Here is a 19421-nt window from a genome sequence, read left to right as displayed (position 1 = left end):
CTAAGCATATTCATTACTTGGAACTAAATATTCAAGTTTAGTTCTAAAACAAATGAACACCTCTCACCTGAAACAAAGATGACATTCAGCAGCATTTCCAACTGGATCATCGTGATGCATCTTGTGAACCTCATCTCCTGCATCATGAATTCAAAGAAGGTTAGAGTTAAGGGACAATTGTCTTAGTTTTTAATGTGGACTTGGTTAAGGTACCTACATCTTCGTTGTTGAACAATCACAACAAATAACAACTATTAAAATACAGTAGGCTACATGGAACAAAAAACTAAAAACATCATGCCTTAAACAGTTTATTCAAGGCCTTATAAAAAATAATGTATATAATGTATTAATTCCTTACCGAGAGCCGTAGATGGTTTTTCACAGCCAACAGGCAGAGTCTGTTCTGAAAGGAGAACAGTGTTGCACCAATGCGTTGTTAGACATGGGTGTACCTAAATACAGAAGTTAGGATACTTCCTCCTTTAGCGATTGTCGCTCTGTGACTATCTTCTTTATGATCCATGCAAGGCTAATCAACCTTGATGGACCTTGATCCTAGTACTTCCTCCCCTCAACCATACATGAAGCAAATGTGTGGCGGCAGTCCTCTGGATGTAAATATAAAAATAATCAATATTTTGTCACCAAATGAATTTGTATTCACACTACAATCTGAGATGGGTTAAAACCGATCGATTCACAAAATGAAAAGGCTTGTGTTGTATTAAGTGAGCATAGTTACTGTCTGTTTGGACAAAGGATAAGCTGGAAAAAGCTTCAACAAAGAGTTTTGTGTTTTAAAACGAGTATAGAAAGCCTACTATGTAAAAAATGTACATTGATTATAACTTATTCCAAGTTCTTTTTAACTGACATACGACAAACAAAACCAGAACCATAGTTTTGTTTAACTCTAAAAGTCAGTCAATTCCTATGGTGAAGCTTTTTCAAGCTCTACTACTGCTTGGCTGGAGGGAGTCCTCCTGGTGTAGCGAGTCTTAATGTAGTGAGACCTGCTGTAGGGAGTCCTGCTGTAGTGAGTCCTGTGGGGAGTCCTGCTGTAGTGAGTCCTGCTGCTGGTTGGCTGTCGTGAGTCCTGCTGTCGTGAGTCCTGCTTGAGTGAGTCCTGCTGTACTGAGTCCTGCTGTACTGAGTCCTCCTGTAGAGTCCTGCTGTAGTGTGTCCTGCTGTACTGAGTCCTGCTGTACTGAGTCCTGCTACTGGTTGGCTGTAGTGAGTCATAGATGCTTAAACAGAGTGTTATTTTGCTGACATGAGTGGATGCAAAATCGATCTTGTTACAAATTATGATATTCAGTGTTTCTCCAGTTCAGCCCTGATCTGTGTGTTATTAGCCTGTTGAGCAGTGATCTTAACATACTCAGAGGTCTGCTCCTCCCCTTGGGAACAATATGAGGAAATAATAATAATAAGTTATTTTACATTAAATGTTCCTTCTTTTTTTCTTGGACCGTGTGGATTTTGTTGATGTAAAGATACGTGCAGGCATCAACATTTGTAAATTTGTCTGTAAAATGAAAGGTAATGGACCATAATTTAAGATTACATTCACATCATGTTTTTTAATGCAGAGACATGAGATTTTCACAGAGTGACCCCAGGGCACCCCCTGGTTCATAGGTCTGATTGCCCAGTTCCAATCTCTTTCCAATTACTTCATGTATTCATTGCAATATCTTTTAATTCCAAGATGTTCCAATGGTGAATTTTTATGATGTTTTGCGATATTGAATACACATGTCCCCAATATGCCCTCTTTCATATTAAATAGCCCCCAGGTCACCTCATTACATCACTTCCTGTAGGGCTTGATTTATAGTAGATTATCTACTACTTTTAGTAAACCTTAATGCCCTGATTCATATTAGTCTATCTCCCTCCCACGTCATCTGTACCCCTTGAATGTTGTGTCCGCTTCACTTATTGGATGTCTATGAAACCCATGGTGATGCGCTTTGAAGCCTTTGACAATGATTTAAGTCTTCCTTTCACTTCATTCATTGCATTGACGTCGTCCTCATCTTTCCCAATGAAGAATAAATGACATCCATTCCTTTTAAATAACATTGTCAGTTCCATAAAATAACCCTTAACACAACTGCTCAGAAAGACATTGATTCACACAAAATAGGAGCCGCGTCAACATGGATCACCATGACAACTTCAAGTTGCATGAACACACAATCTAAACATCATATACATGAAGATTAAATGCACATTTACCGGTAGAGATGTTATCGTAACACATTTTAAACTAGGTATCTTAAAATGTTGCGTTTGCCACTGTGAATAAAAGGAGTGTCTTCCATTTTGTTTTGGTGGGCAGAAGATTGACACACGTGATGTGCTGCTGTTTCTACGGCCAGTCAACAGGGGGCGCTCTTCCAGTTGATAGGAGACACTATACAAGTCGACAGGGGGCGCTGTACCAGTCGATAGGGGGCACTGTACCAGTCGATAGGGGGGGCTGTACCAGTCGATAGGGGGGCCTGTACCAGTCGATAGGGGGGCGCTGTACCAGTCGATAGGGGGGCGCTGTACCAGTCGATAGGGGGCGCTGTACCAGTCGATAGGGGGCGCTGTACCAGTCGATAGGGGGCGCTGTACCAGTCGATAGGGGGGCGCTGTACCAGTCGATAGGGGGCGCTGTACCAGTCGATAGGGGGGCGCTGTACCAGTCGATAGGGGGCGCTGTACCAGTCTATAGGGGGCGCTGTACCTATTCAAAGAAAGAACTTCATTCTGTCCTTGAACAGAATATTCTCAACTCCATGAATACATTTTACATTCAGAGTTGTATTCACCAACTGATCACATCTTCGTAACCTTTTTTTCAGGCTTTTTATCTGCGACCTGCACTCGTTGCTTGGCACAGCCTCATACTGTTGGTTTATTAAGCGGGCCACTTCCCTTGAAGATATTGAACTTTGTTTATTGTTTATTAGATTTTAGTGGCCATGACATATTGCTCCATATTGCTCTTGATCAGCTGCTTCTGTGCTTCACAAGTGTGGAACAGACTACAGCCTCCCAATACACATTCTTTGAATTGCAAAAAATAAACATAAACAAACAGGCAAAGAGCTGATTTAACCTTACCCTACTTATGGAGCACAGGAGCTTCTGCTGAAGAAGATCAATATTTTGGACTTACCACATGGACAATACAATGCAAAGGTCTACCAAGAGTTAATATCAATTTGAAGGATAGACCCAGTGTAATTTTGTATTTTATTCATTGAAAACATGGCCTGTGAAGTGAGCAAAATACTGCAATGCTTTTCCATTACTAACTGGTTTATCTATCACATAATATGAGGTATTTCTGGTGCTGTTTATTGATGTAAACCCCTAGAATGTAAATGTAGATTCAGAGTTTGGCTTTCAAAAGTAACTTATATTGTACCTTGAATTCTTGAGCATCTTGACCTTTCTCAATTAAAAATACTTCCTTTACGAATGGCACATATTAATTGGCAAAGCTTGTTTTTTTACCTTTCAAGATGACGTACTTAGTATGATAATACTGTGAGTGTCATGTTTTGAATGTTTCTCATTGTTTCGAATGGTACAGGTATGTCCATGCAGTAGAAGAGGAGGGGGCTTCCCAGTGTTACCGGACGGGCGGAACAGAGAGCTAGAGAAGTTCTGGTTTCTTCTTTTAGCAATCCTGACTGAAAACACTCGTCATTTGGGCCCAGAGTTCAAAATATTGAACTATTTCTTTAATTAGTAAAAAAACAATATTATGGCTGTGAACACTTTTCAGACGTTTTTATTGCGATTTATGTCATCATTTATTAGTTATTTTACATGAAAAAAATAATAATAATAGAAGAATGCAGCAGTAATACATTTTTTACATAATACAAGTTTTTCCACGTATCATATCAGTTTGAATAGTGACCATTTATCAACATGAATATACTGTTATTTATTTAAATTTGACAGTTAAACCTGCTCTGTATTTTACAGTTTGTTACATTTGGTACTCTTCTTATTCACTGTAATTTGACACTATCCGTCTGAAGAATTTGCTGCCAGACATATTCAGTTTTTTTACGGTTATTTTTTACACTGCAGACCTGGGTTTTGCACAGCACCTCACTTGGCAAAGTTGAACTCTACGCAGTGGATCTACTCTTCCACCTTCTTGTCTGACGCCTTGCATATTGGATTCTGTGGAAAAGCATTAATAGGCTACATGAATACATGAACTGAAAGAAGAGTGAACAAGTGGTTCCAATAGAATAATGGCCAACCTACTAAGAAAACATTTGAACAATATGTGTTTATTGAGGTAGCTGAGAACGTTATGTTTATTTTGGGAGAGCTAAGATATCGTTGAATTATTGGAATAACTAAAATATGTTCACATGAAGGCTAAGTATAGCATAGTTGTCTTTCCCATAGTTGGCTCTGTGAGAATATGTGTTGTGGTTGACTGCTTCTGTATGAGATGAGATATTCTAAAGAGCAGAAACGCGGCCCGTCTGATTATGCCAATATCCCAGGGCTACTTTCACATGACTGCAGTCCAATTCATCTGAACGGAGAGCAAATGTATCTTATATACCAGGTGATCCGGCTTTATTCTGATCACCTTATTTTCATCAATCCTGGGCCAAACAATTAAGAGCTTATGCATAATCACATGATTGGGACCCCAAGAATCTGGGGTTTGTTGAACTAAAAAAATCGCTTTGCACGGCGGGGTGCACACACACTCCAGCAGTTATTTCAAATGTTGAATTGGGAAACAACGGCTTGGAAGGCATGATGAAAGAGCAGCTATCAGTCTGCTTACATTTATAATCAAAATGACCTTTATTCATAGTATAGTTTATTAGCATTTTTTTTCCGTTCTTTGCTTGATTAATTTCCATAAAAAAAAAATTTAATTTGAATATTTGCTCAATTGTAGCAAAAAGATAGAATTTCAGTCATGCATGCAAGAAGTCCTATCAAATAGTTTTACGAGGAATACTTTTGAGGATTCCTAAAATAAGAGGATGTAGCCTACAGAAATGACTGGCTCCTACAAAAATGTTAATGAGGTCATTGCCACGTTGAAGTCGGTTTTTTTAATCAATTCAGTAAACTTTTTTACTTTACCTTCTAAGGGTAAACCATTTCTACGTTCAAGTGCAGGATGCGAGTACGCTGTCCACCACCAGTGGCGGTTTTAGACACGGGCCACCCAGGTGGTGGCCCGGGGCGGCACTTTTTCAAGCCACGTGGGGGGCGGAACGACCAAGTAAATAAATAAATAATAATCTGGGCTGCGAAGCGGTTTTCTATTATCTATCATATCACTGTGGGGAATTGGCGAATTGGCGCTCCTGCTCGTTGAGAAGGTGCCGTGCGCAGACGGAATGAAAGCAGACGGAATGAAAGCAGACGGAATGAAACCCCCACTGAAGCCAGTAGGTTCACGATACCTACCCCCCCCCTCCCCCCCCCCCCCCCCCCCCTCCGCTTGAAGATAGTCTTGCCCGGGGCGTAACTGGACGTAGAACCGCCACTGTCCACCACAGTGTGGTTCCTACCTGTTGCCGAGTTGAAGGCTTCTTCAGTAACCACCTAAAAACATGAGGTGGGATCATGGGTTAGAACGGAGACGGACCCAGCACACATACTGGAAAGGTTCATCTTGCCTCTTCATTGTTCAAACTAAATTGTGTGTGTTTTACTTACAGGACAGAGATGACCAGACCAATAAAGAAGAAGGTACCAAAGAACCTCACTATCAGAGGAACATTCAGTCCTGGAGGAGACAAATCATGGAAGATCACTGGGGCATTGTCATATCCATTTAGAGATTGTAGAGGGATATATTTGGGATATGTGTTATTGGCCTAGTTAGGTTTTTATTAAAGGGTCTATGGGAAGAAGTTGATTTACCGATAACAGTTAGCTTAATCTCTTCTGATGTTTGGTTTCCCAAGGGACTCGTGGCCACGCAGTAGTAGATTCCTCTGTAGCTGGACACATTGAAGCTGTACAGAGATCCATCTGACACGTTCAGGGGTCCCTCCGCACTGCTCCTGAACCAGGTGAACCGGAGAACGGGGGGGTTGGCTCTGCTGGTGCACGTCAGGTTGACCACACTGCCCAGCGACACCGTGGGGGGGCTGACGGAGGCCTGGGTATCCTTCGGGGAATCTACAGGAACACAAGATAAGTCTTCAATTTCAAACTATGGTTCCGCTATTGACGGATTTGAATGCAGTATGTAAACTCTTTCTGCTTCTCAGCCGCCCCGGCTCACTGATTGGACCGTCTGCTGGTCACTCACAGGAAACGTTGAGCGTCACGACGCTCTCTGCTGTTCTGATGCTGGGCCCGCCTGATGGGTCGTTCACGGGATACTCTGCCAGACAAGTGAGGCGTACCCCGTCATGTCGGTCCGACAGAGTGATATTCAGCTGCCGGGTCCTGACGTTAGGCTCTTGGTCTCCGTGCGGTTCCAGCCGGCCCTCAGGGCCTCCTGACTGGCTCCAGCTCAGGTGAGGCGGCTGGGTGGGACAGGGTGCGATGGCCCTGCAGGTGAACGTTACCCTGCTCCCCTCCGTTAGTGGTCCCTCCTGGAGGGTCTGTATGGAGGGTGCTGGGGCTGAATCTACGTGGTTGTTTTCAAGAAACATTTGCATTAGGCTGAAATGTAGGTTTAATATCCACATGAATGAATGCAGCATCTTCAGTGTTGACCAGTATATTCAAGACGGGAGAATAATCATCATTAACACATTAAAGATTGTATTAGGGAAACAAAAAGTCTGTCTCAGCACATGGTCCATAATAAGCTTTATTGCAATATGACTCTGTCATAAAACGTTGTAAAAACATTATTTAAAATGAAAATACTATCCTGTGGTATCGATACTTTAATTCTAGACAAAGAGAACAAGAATATCTACCTCAGGAAGTAGCCGAAGATCAGCAATGATCATAATCATATTTAAATAGGCTACAAATAATTATAATACTGAGTAATCAAAAAATAGACCCCCAAACCAAATGGGTTCTCCTACCTTTAACTGTGATGGTAAGAGGACTGCAGACGTCAGTTGCGCTGAAACTGGTGCTTTCCACTCTGAAGTAATACACGTCAGCATAACTTGATTTCATGTTTGTAAAAACAGTTGTGCAGTTGTATTCTCTCATAGTCCCAATGATACTAATTGGATACTTATTATCTTGATTGTCGCTGTGGAAAACCACATTTTCTGGATGACCCCCATAATAGGGGTTCGATTTTATCCATGCACCCAATATGGGTTGGCTTTTATCTATTTTATTTGATGGTACTGAATCAAATGAACATGGAATTTGCAAACAAGTGTCCCTCAATGCCTCCATCTTGTTTGGCATAGATGCATGAAAAACTGTAGGACAGGATCCCACACCACCTGCAATGCAAGCATTTTTTACACAAATTGGCCAATGACATGCATCCTTCCTGTCCCACCACATCCTCCTCTAACAGCCTGGCCACACCTCTACTAGACCGGCATCACATTCTGAACATGGATACCGGCTTCATTTCAGAGATCGATTACATGCAGATTAGCCGATAGTCCAATTAGGTGTAAAACTAATTATAGATTCTGTGTCTTGTAGGACGGGTCTGTTGGCATGTCAATACCTAAACATATTCAGTACTTGGTACTAAATATTCACAATAAAAGAAATGAACACCACTCACCCGAAACAAAGATGACATTCAGTAGCATCTCCAACTTGATCATCGTGATGCATCTTGTGAACCTCATCTCCTGCATCATGAATTCAAAGAAGGTTAGAGTTAAGGGACAATTGTCTTGGTTTTTAATGTGGACTTGGTTAAGGTACCTACATCTTCCCTTTTGAACAATTACAACAAATAGCAACTATTAAAATACAGTAGGCTACATGGAACAAAAAAAATAAAAAGATCCCGCCTTAAACAGTTTATTCAAGGCCTTTTGAAAAATTATGTATTTAATGTATTAATTCCTTACCGAGAGCCGTAGATGGTTTTTCAAAGCCAACAGGCAGAGTTTGTTCTCAAAGGAGAACAGTGTTGCACCAATGCGTTGTTAGACATGGGTGTACCTAAATACAGAAGATAGGATACTTCCACCTTTAGCGATTGTCCCTCTGTGACTCTCTTCTTTATGATCCATGCAAGGCTAATCAACCTTGATGGACCTTGTCCTTAGTACTTCCTCCTCTCAACCATACATGAAGCAAATGTGTGGTGGCAGTCCTCTGGATGTAAATATAAAAATAATCAATATTTTGTCACCAAATGAATTTGTATTCACACTACAATCTGAGATGGGTTAAAACCGATCGATTCACAAAATGAAAAGGCTTGTGTTGTATTAAGTGAGCATAGTTACTGTCTGTTTGGACAAAGGATAAGCTGGAAAAAGCTTCAACAAAGAGTTTTGTGTTTTAAAACGAGTATAGAAAGCCTACTATGTAAAAAATGTACATTGATTATAACTTATTCCAAGTTCTTTTTAACTGACATACGACAAACAAAACCAGAACCATAGTTTTGTTTAACTCTAAAAATCAGTCAATTCCTATGGTGAAGCTTTTTCAAGCTCTACTACTGCTTGGCTGGAGGGAGTCCTCCTGGTGTAGCGAGTCTTAATGTAGTGAGACCTGCTGTAGTGAGTCCTGCTGTAGTGAGTCCTGTGGGGAGTCCTGCTGTAGTGAGTCCTGCTGCTGGTTGGCTGTCGTGAGTCCTGCTGTCGTGAGTCCTGCTGTACTGAGTCCTGCTGTACTGAGTCCTCCTGTAGAGTCCTGCTGTAGTGTGTCCTGCTGTACTGAGTCCTGCTGTACTGAGTCCTGCTACTGGTTGGCTGTAGTGAGTCATAGATGCTAAAACAGAGTATTATTATGCTGACATGAGTGGATGCAAAATCGATCTTGTTACAAATTATGATATTCAGTGTTTCTCCAGTTCAGCCCTGATCTGTGTGTTATTAGCCTGTTGAGCAGTGATCTTAACGTACTCTGAGGTCTGCTCCTCCCCTTGGGAACAATATGAGGAAATAATAATAATAAGTTATTTTACATTAAATGTTCCTTCTTTTTTTCTTGGACCGTGTGGATTTTGTTGATGTAAAGATACGTGCAGGCATCAACATTTGTAAATTAGTCTGTAAAATGAAAGGTAATGGACCATAATTTAAGATTACATTCACATCATGTTTTTTATTGCAGGGACATGAGATTTTCCCAGGGTGACCCCAGGGCACCCCCTGGTTCATAGGTCTGATTGCCCAGTTCCAATCTCTTTCCAATTACTTCATGTATTCATTGCAATATCTTTTAATTCCAAGATGTTTCAATGGTGAATTTTGATGATGTTTTGCGATATAGAATACATATGTCCCCAATATGCCCTCTTTCATATTAAATAGACCCCAGGTCACCTCATTACATCACTTCCTGTAGGGCTTGATTTATAGTAGATTATCTACTACTTTTAGTAAACCTTAATGCCCTGATTCATATTAGTCTCCATCTCACTCCCATGTCATCTGTACCCCTTGAATGTTGTGTCCGCTTCACTTATTGCATGTCTATGAAACCCATGGTGATGCGCTTTGAAGCCTTTGACAATGTTTTAAGTCTTCCTTTCACTTCATTCATTGCATTGACGTCGTCCTCATCTTTCCCAATGAAGAATAAATGATATCCATTCCTTTTAAATAACATTGTCAGTTACATAAAATAACCCTGAACACAACTGCTCAGAAAGACATTGATTCACACAAAATAGGAGCTGCGTCAACATGGATCACCATGACAACTTCAAGTTGCATGAACACGCAATCTAAACATCATATACATGAAGATTAAATGCACATTTACCGGTAGAGATGTTATCGTAACACATTTTAAACTAGGTATGTTAAAATGTTGCGTTTGCCACTGTGAATAAAAGGAGTGCCATACATTTTGTTTTGTTTGGCAGAAGTTTGACACACGTGATTTGCTGCTGTTTCTACGGCCAGTCAATAGGGGGCGCTCTTCCAGTCGATAGGAGGCACTGTACAAGTCGACAGGGGGCGCTGTACCAGTCGATAGGGGCGCTGTACCAGTCGATAGGGGCGCTGTACCAGTCGATAGGGGGCGCTGTACCAGTCGATAGGGGGCGCTGTACCAGTCGATAGGGGGGGCTCTGTACCAGTCGATAGGAGGCGCTGTACCAGTCGATAGGGGGCGCTGTACCAGTCGATAGGGTGCGCTGTACCAGTCGATAGGAGGCGCTGTACCAGTCGATAGGGTGCGCTGTACCAGTCGATAGGGTGCGCTGTACCAGTCGATAGGAGGCGCTGTACCAGTCGATAGGGGGCGCTGTACCAGTCGATAGGGGGCGCTGTACCAGTCGATAGGGGGGGCTGTACCAGTCGATAGGGGGCGCTGTACCAGTCGATAGGGGGCGCTGTACCAGTCGATAGGGGGCGCTGTACCAGTCGATAGGGGGGCGCTGTACCAGTCGATAGGGGGGCGCTGTACCAGTCGATAGAAAGATCTGCATTCTGGCCTTGAACAGAATTTTCTCAACTCCATGAATACATTTTACATTCAGAATTGTAATCAACAACTGATCACATCTTAATAACCGTGTTTTCAGGCTTTTTATCTGCGACCTGCACTCGTTGCTGGGCACAGCCTCATACTGTTGGTTTATTAACCGGGCCACTTCCCTTGAAGATAGTGAACTTTGTTTATTGTTTGGTCATAGAGTTTAGTGGCCATTACATATTGCTACATATTGCTCTTGATCAGCTGCTTCTGTGCTTCACAAGTGTGGAACAGACTACAGCCCCCCAATACACATTCTTTGAATTGCAAAAAATACACATAAACAAACAGGCAAAGAGCTGATTTAACCTTACCCTACTTATAGAGCACAGGAGCATCTGCTGATGAAGATCAATATTTTGGACTTACCACATGGACAGTACAATGCAAAGGTCTACCAAGAGTTAATATTGATTTAAAGGATAAACCCAGTGTAATTTTGTATTTTATTCATTGAAAGCATGGCCTGTGAAGTGAGCAAAATACTGCAATGCTTTTCCATTACTAACTGGTTTATCTATCACATAATATGTGGTATTTCTGGTGCTGTTTATTGATGTAAACCCCTAGAATGTAAATGTTGATTCAGTGTTTTAAGTTTTGCTTTCAAAAGTAAGTTATGTTGTACATTGAATTCTTGGGCATCTTGACCTTTCTCAATGAAAAATACTTCCTTTCGAAATGGCACATATTAATTGGCAAAGCTTGTTTTTTTACCTTTCAAGATGACGTACTTAGTATGATAATACTGTGAGTGTCATGTTTTGAATGTTTATCATTGTTTCGAATGGTACAGGTATGTCCATGCAGTAGAAGAGGAGGGGCTGCCCGGTGTTACCGGACGGGCGGAACAGAGAGCTAGAGAAGTTCTGGTTTCTTCTTTTAGCAATCCTGACTGAAATCATCTCCTCATTTGGGCCCAGGGTTCAAAATATTGAATTATTTCTTTAGTAAAAAAAAACAATTTTATGGCTGTGAACACTTTTCGGACGTTTTTATTGCGTTTTATATCATCATTAATAAGTTATTTTACGTGAAAAAAATAATTATTGAAGATTGCAGTAGTAATACATTTTTTCATGATACATGTTTTTCCACTTAACATCAGTTTGAATAGTGACCATTTATCAACATGAATATGTTGATAAATAAAAAACTGTTATTTATTTAAATTTGATTGTTAAACCTGCTCTGTATTTTACAGTACATTAAGTGTGGTACTCTTCTTATTCACTGTAATTTGACACTATCCGTCTGAAGACTTTGCTGCCAGACATCTTTCCGTTTTTTTTATGTTTCTTTTTTACACTGCAGACCTGGGTTCTGCACGGCACCACGCTTGGCAAAGTTGATCTCTACGCAGTGGATCTACTCTTCCACCTTCTTGTCTGACGCCTTGCATATTGGATTCTGTGGAAAAGCATTAATACATGAATACATGAACTGAAAGAAGAGTGAACAAGTGGTTCCAATAGAATAATGGCCAACCTACTAAGAAAACATTTGAACAATATGTGTTTATTGAGGTAGCTGAGAACGTTATGTTTATTTTGGGAGAGCTAAGATATCGTTGAATTATTGGAATAACTAAAATATGTTCACATGAAGGCTAAGTATAGCATAGTTGTCTTTCCCATAGTTGGCTCTGTGAGAATATGTGTTGTGGTTGACTGCTTCTGTATGAGATGAGATATTCTAAAGAGCAGAAACGCGGCCCGTCTGATTATGCCAATATCCCAGGGCTACTTTCACATGACTGCAGTCCAATTCATCTGAACGGAGAGCAAATGTATCTTATATACCAGGTGATCCGGCTTTATGCTGATCACCTTATTTTCATCAATCCTGGGCCAAACAATTAAGAGCTTATGCATAATCACATGATTGGGACCCCAAGAATCTGGGGTTTGTTGAACTAAAAAAATCGCTTTGCACGGCGGGGTGCACACACACTCCAGCAGTTATTTCAAATGTTGAATCGGCAAACAACGGCTTGGAAGGCATGATGAAAGAGCAGCTATCAGTCTGCTTACATTTATAATCAAAATGACCTTTATTCATAGTATAGTTTATTAGCATTTTTTTTCCGTTCTTTGCTTGATTAATTTCCATAATTTTTTTTTTTAATTTGAATATTTGCTCAATTGTAGCAAAAAGATAGAATTTCAGTCATGCATGCAAGAAGTCCTATCAAATAGTTTTACGAGGAATACTTTTGAGGATTCCTAAAATAAGAGGATGTAGCCTACATAAATGACTGGCTCCTACAAAAATGTTAATGAGGTCATTGCCACGTTGAAGTCGGTTTTTTTAATCAATTCAGTAAACTTTTTTACTTTACCTTCTAAGGGTAAACCATTTCTACGTTCAAGTGTAGGATGCGAGTACGCTGTCCACCACCAGTGGCGGTTTTAGACAAGGGCCACCCGGGCGGTGGCCCGGGGCGGCACTTTTTCAAGCCACGTGGGGGGCGGAACGACCAAGTAAATAAATAAATAATAATCTGGGCTGCGAAGCGGTTTTCTATTATCTATCATATCACTGTGGGGAATTGGCGAATTGGCGCTCCTGCTCGTTGAGAAGGTGCCGTGCGCAGACGGAATGAAAGCAGACGGAATGAAACCCCCACTGAAGCCCGTAGGTTCACGATACCTACCCCCCCTCCCCCCCCCCCCCCCCCCCCCCCCCCCCCTCCGCTTGAAGATAGTCTTGCCCGGGGCGTAACTGGACGTAGAACCGCCACTGTCCACCACAGTGTGGTTCCTACCTGTTGCCGAGTTGAAGGCTTCTTCAGTAACCACCTAAAAACATGAGGTGGGATCATGGGTTAGAACGGAGACGGACCCAGCACACATACTGGAAAGGTTCATCTTGCCTCTTCATTGTTCAAACTAAATTGTGTGTGTGTTTTACTTACAGGACAGAGATGACCAGACCAATAAAGAAGACGGTACCGATTAAGAATCTCACTATCAGAGGGACATTCAATCCTGTAGGAGACAAATCATGGAAGATCAGTGGGGCATTGTCATATCCATTTAGAGATTGTAGGGATATATTTGGGATATATGTTATGGCAAGGTTTTATTATAGGGTCTATGTGTAGAAGTTGATTTACCATCGCTTTCACCGCTGACAGTTAGCTTAATCTCTTCTGATGGTTGGTTTCCCAAGGGATTCGTGGCCACGCAGTAGTAGATTCCTCTGTAGCTGGACACATTGAAGCTGTACAAAGATCCATCTGACACGTTCAGGGGTCCCTCCGCACTGCTCCTGAACCAGGTGAACCGGAGAACGGGGGGGTTGGCTCTGCTGGTGCACGTCAGGTTGACCACACTGCCCAGCGACACCGTGGGGGGGCTGACGGAGGCCTGGGTATCCTTCGGGGAATCTACAGGAACACAAGTTAAGTCTTACATTTCAAGCTATGGTTCCGCTGTTGACGGACTTGAATGCAGTATGTAAACTCTTTCTGCTTCTCAGCCGTCCCGGCTCACTGATCGGACCGTCTGCTGGTCACTCACAGGAAACGTTGAGCGTCACGACGCTCTCTGCTGTTCTGATGCTGGGCCCGCCTGCTGGGTCGTTTACCGGATACTCCGCCAGACAGGTGAGGCGTACCCCGTCATGTCGGTCCGACAGAGTGATAATCAGCCGCCGGGTCCTGACGTTAGGCTCTTGGTCTCCGTGCGGTTCCGGCCGGCCCTCAGGGCCTCCTGACTGGTTCCAGCTCAGGAGAGGCGGCTGGGTGGGACAGGGTGCGATGGCCCTGCAGGTGAACGTTACCCTGCTCCCCTCCGTTCGTGGTCCCTCCGGGAGGGTCTGTATGGAGGGTGCTGGGGCTGAATCTACGTGGTTGTTTTCAAGAAACATTTGCATTAGGCTGAGATGTAGCTTTAATATCCACATGAATGAATGCAGCATATTCAGTGTTGACCAGTGTATTCAAGAGGGGAGAATAATCATCATTAACACATTAAAGATTGTATTAGGGAAACAAAAAGTGTGTCTCAGCATATGGTCCATAATAAGCTTTATTGCAATATGACTCATGTCATAAAACGTTGTAAAAACATTATTTAAAATGAAAATACTATGCTGTGGTATCGATACTTTAATTCTAGACACAGAGAACAAGAATATCTACCTCAGGAAGTAGCCGAAGATCAGCAATGATCATAATCATATTGAAATAGGCTACAAATAATTATAATACTGAGTAATCAAAAAAGAGACCCCCAAACCAAATGGGGTCCCCTACCTTTAACTGTGATTGTAAGAGGACTGCAGACGTCAGTTGCATTGAAACCGGTGCTTTCCACTTTGAAGTAATACACGTCAGCATAACTTGATTTCATGTTTGTAAAAACAGTTGTGCAGTTGTATTCTCTCATATTCCCAATGATACTAATTGGATACTTATTATCTTGATTGTTGCTGTGGAAAACCACATTTTCTGGATGACCCCCATAATAGGGGTTCGATTTTATCCATGCACCCAATATGGGTTGGCTTTTATCTATTCTATTTGATGGTACGGAATCAAATGAACATGGAATTTGCAAACAAGTGTCTCTCAATGCCTCCATCTTGTTTGGCAAAGATGCATGAAAAACTTCAGGACAGGATCCCACACCACCTGCAATGCAAGCATTTCTTACACAAATTGGCCAATGACATGCATCCTTCCTGTCCCACCACATCCTCCTCTAACAGCCTGGCCACACCTCTGCTAGACCGGCATCACATTCTGAACATGGATACAGGCTTCATTTCAGAGATCGATTACATGCAGATTAGCCTATAGTCCAATTGTTGTAAATTTAATGACTCAATCTAGGTCCTGTAAACAGGTCTGTTGGCGTGCCAACACCTAAACATATTCAGTACTTGGAACTAAATATTCACAATAAAACAAATGAACACCACTCACCCGAAACAAAGATGACATTCAGCAGCATTTCCAGCTGGATCATCGTGATGCATCTTGTGAACCTCATCGCCTGCAGCATGAATTCAAAGAAGGTTAGAGTTAATCCACATTCGTTTTAGTTTTTAACGTGGCCTTAGTTAAAGTTCCTACATCTTCCTTACAAATACAACAAATAACCAATATGGAAATACAGTAGGCTCCATGGAACAACACGAGTAACAAGTAAATGCATTAAACAGTTTATTCAAGGCCTTTAAAAAAACAATATATATTGATAATGTTTTAATTCCTTACCGAGAGCATTAGGTGGTTTTCCACAGCCAACAAGCAGGGTTTGTTCTAAATGAAGAACAGTGTTGCACTAATGAGTTCTTAGACAAAGGTGTACTTAAATACAGAAGTTCAGAAACTTCCACTTATAGTGATTGTCCCTCTGTGACCACTCCTTTTATGATCCATGCACGGCTAATCGACCTTGATGTCAGTTATTGGTAATTCTAATTGTGTTTAATATTCTCCTTGAGAGAGGAGACTAAACTGCACCAAAAAAAGATTTACTTTGAACTGAAAAACATAAGAGAACATGGCTTGCGGAAAGCAGGAAATTGGATTTACAGCATTGTGGTAATTTATCTTCTCAACCACATATTTTGCAAATGTTTGATTGCAGTCATATGAATGCAGATATAAAAATAAAGAATATTTAGTCACCAAATTAATTTGTATTCACAGTACGATCTGAGATGTGTTAAAAACAATAAATTCACATAGATGATAAGGCCTGTGTTGTATTTAGTGAGCATATTTACTGACTGAAGGGAGAGAGGAGAAGTAAGAAAAAGATTTCACCAAAGGGTGTCTTGCGTTTTAAAATGAGGATCGAACGTCTGCTATGTAAAACAAATACATTGATTATAGCTTAGGGTAGGGAGAGGAAGAGATAGACCTGGAGGAGGACGTGGACATAGGAGAAGAGAACCAAAAGTATGGGATGAGATTGGAGCAGCGTCGGTTGACCATGTTGTGGGACATTGGGATGTTGAGAGAGCTGGACAGACAGACCGACCTCAGCAGAGGAGTGTTGCTAAAGTGAGTTGTTGTTTTTTTAAGCACAGGCAACAAAAATAATTCCCTACCGTCTCCAGTAAAATCTGTAGACAGACAAACAAATATAGAATTAATGTGTTGAGGGAAGTAATGTACACTTCAGCGCTGTTTGATAGTAGGCCTATTTGGAATAAACTGTTTCAGAATTTAGCAAATGGACGATGATGGACGTTTCCTGGTAACCATGGCGCCACGGACGGCAGACTCTGTGTTTCGGTGCGCATTGTTTTGTATTGTTTTGTTTGTTAATTCAGTTTTATGCAACACCCGGTGCTCTTGTCCGCAGCACTTGCTTAACGGTTAACGGTTACGGTAACCATGGCGCCACGGACGGCTCTTAACACCCGGTGCTCTTACACCAGTCAAGAGCTTTTGGACATTAGAGGAACAACTCCAGAGGATTTATTCCCAACTTTTCTGCTCCCTTACATTGGATTATTGGACATTCTTATCCACGCAGTGAAGCGCAGGAGGCGAGGGAAACGAGCTGGACTGCTCGTGCGTCTCCGTCAGCGCGGACATCGTACGCCGTTACCTGGATTATTTCTTTCCAACGTGCGCTAACTGTGCAATAAAATGGATGAACTGCAGCTACTGATGGGGGAAAAACAGAGACTTTTCTTCATCTTCTGTTTTGTGTTTCACGGAGACGTGGCTGTGTGGATCGATACCGCCCCCGCGCTGCACTGGACCTCTCTGACCACGTCATGGTCCACCTGATCCCCACATACAGGCAGAAACTCAAGCTATGTACACCTGTTGTGAGGACATCCAGGCAGTGGACCTGTGAAGCGGTGGAGAACCTTCAGGCGTGTTTGGACTGCACCGACTGGGATGTGTTCAGGTCTGCCACCAACTGTCTGGACGAGTACACAGAGGCTGTGACGTTACACATCAGCTTCTGTGAAGACTGTTGTATTCCATCACGCACCAGGGTGAGTTATAACGACAAACCCGTGTGCACAGCCAAACTCAGGAAGCTACGGCTGCAAAAGGAGGAGGCGTTTAGGAGTTGGAACAGAGAAAGGTTTATAGAGTTGAAGTACACGTTTAGCAAGGCGGTCCGTGAAGCTAAACGTCAGTACTCTGAGAAGCTCCAACATCAGTTCTAAGCCAAAGACTAGATCTGTTTGGAAGGGGCTCAAGCAGATCACCAACTACAAACCAACCCCCCCTCGCTACATCAACAACCTGTGCCTTGCAAATGAGCTAAATGCGTTCTACTGTCGCTTTGATAGACAAAGGGACAGACCTGACACCATCCCCCACGACACCTTTCTTCCAGCCTCATCCCACTGACTCCCCCACCACCAGCTCTACAGGACCTCCACACCTTCATACCTCTGTGTCCCCCACCTCCCACACCACAGTGACGACTCTCTGCCTGCAGGAGTGGGACGTCCACAGGCTCTTTAAGAGTCAGAACCCCCGCAAAGCAGCCGGCCCAGACTGTCTCTCCATCCACCCTGAAGCACTGCGCTGACCAGCTGTCTCCAGTGTTCACGGACATCTTCAACTCCTCGCTGGAGACCAGTCACGTGCCAGCCTGCTTCAAAGCCTCCACCATCATCCCCGTCCCCAAAAAACCAAGGACCACAGGACTCAATGACTACAGACCCGTCGCCCTGACCTCTGTGGTCATGAAGTCATTTGAGCGCCTTGTGCTGCCCCACCTGAAAGCCATAACCGATCCACACCCTCCAGCATCTGGACTCCCCAGGAACATATGCCAGAATCCTGTTTGTGGACTTCAGCTCTGCCTTTAATACTATCCTCCCAGCTCTGCTTCAGGACCAGCTCTCCCAGCTCCACGTGCCCGATTCCACATGCAGGTGGATCACAGACTTCCTGTCCGACAGGAAGCAGCGTGTGAAGCTGGGGTTCTCAAGCTCCTGAAGTTCGCGGATGACACCACGCTCACCGGGCTCATCTCTGGCGGGGATGAGTCCGCCTACAGGTGGGAGATTGACCATCTGGTGACCCGGTGCAGCCAGAACAACCTGGAGCTTAACGCTTTAAAAACAGTGGAGATTATTGTGGATTACAGGAAGAACCCAGCCCAAACCACCCCCATCATCCTGTGTGGCTCCCCAGTCGACTCTGTAGAGTCCTGCCGCTTCCTGGGCACCATCATCACCCAGGACCTAAAATGGGAGCTCAACATCAGGTCCCTCACCAAAAAAGGCCAGCAGAGGATGTTCTACCTGCGCCAGCTGAAGAAGTTCAGCCTGCCAAAGATTATGTTGGTGCACTTCTACACTGCCGTCATTGAGTCTATCCTAACCTCATCCATCTCTGTCTGGTACGCTGCTGCTACGGCTAAGGACAAGAGCAGACTGCAGCGTATCATTCGCTCTGCGGAGAAGTTGATTGGCTGCAACCTTCCATCCCTCCAGGACCTGCACAGCTCCAGGGCTCTGAGGCGGGCAGGCAGGATTATGGCCGACCTCTCCCATCCTGGTCACAGTCTATTTGGAACTCTCTCCTCTGGCAGGAGGCTGCGGTCCATCAGGACCAAACCCTCCCGCCACTTGAACAGTTTCTTCCCCTCTTCAGTTGGGTTCCTTAACAGGTCCCACGACCACCACCCCCACTGACTGACTCTGACTCTGGCACTCATACCCATCACCAATTTGTAAATTCATTTTTAAGTATCTTTTACTTTATTTTTTATTTTTTAAACTATTTTATCCTATTTTTAATTGATCACTTATGTCCCTGCTTGTTTATATTGTGTTATATATATCACTGTTTGTTCATTGTT

General features: G+C 42.9%; 2 protein-coding genes across 2 annotated transcripts in view; both read right to left on the bottom strand.

Annotated features, from left to right (window-relative positions):
- The window catches only part of LOC115537680 (uncharacterized), a 52035-nt gene extending 35153 nt beyond the window's left edge, over positions 1-16882 (bottom strand). The window contains exons 1-2 of the mRNA XM_030349725.1: positions 15845-16882; positions 68-137 (exon numbers count right to left, since the gene is read on the bottom strand). Of these exons, the coding sequence (XP_030205585.1) occupies positions 68-137; positions 15845-15853 (79 nt within the window). The 5' untranslated portion in view covers positions 15854-16882. The remainder of the gene's footprint in view (positions 1-67; positions 138-15844) is intronic.
- On the bottom strand, positions 3820-7052 carry LOC115537204 (B-cell receptor CD22-like). Its single transcript, XM_030348932.1, has 5 exons — positions 6323-7052; positions 5929-6189; positions 5722-5791; positions 5574-5607; positions 3820-4203 (listed from the first exon to the last, which is right to left on the bottom strand). The coding sequence occupies exons 1-5, from the start codon at positions 6720-6722 to the stop codon at positions 4162-4164; spliced, it is 807 nt and encodes a 268-aa protein (XP_030204792.1). The 5' UTR covers positions 6723-7052; the 3' UTR covers positions 3820-4161.
- Positions 16883-19421: the final 2539 nt, after the last annotated feature.

Source organism: Gadus morhua, chromosome 23 (genome assembly GCF_902167405.1).
Source record: "Gadus morhua chromosome 23, gadMor3.0, whole genome shotgun sequence".
In the NCBI taxonomy this organism is placed as follows: domain Eukaryota; kingdom Metazoa; phylum Chordata; class Actinopteri; order Gadiformes; family Gadidae; genus Gadus; species Gadus morhua.
The sequence above is the reverse complement of the archived record's forward strand: the minus strand, read 5'-3'. Positions and strand labels throughout refer to the sequence as shown.

What these genes read in the sequence shown, in the direction of transcription:
- LOC115537204 (XM_030348932.1), bottom strand. Translation starts at nt 6,722, where the DNA reads ATGCTGCATTCATTCATGTGGATATTAAACCTACATTTCAGCCTAATG. An exon ending in GGTCTGGTCATCTCTGTCCT is followed by an intron (nt 5,608 to 5,721) that starts GTAAGTAAAACA and finishes TCATGTTTTTAG; the next exon opens with GTGGTTACTGAAGAAGCCTT. An exon ending in AGCCTTCAACTCGGCAACAG is followed by an intron (nt 4,204 to 5,573) that starts GTAGGAACCACA and finishes GCTTTTCCACAG; the next exon opens with AATCCAATATGCAAGGCGTC.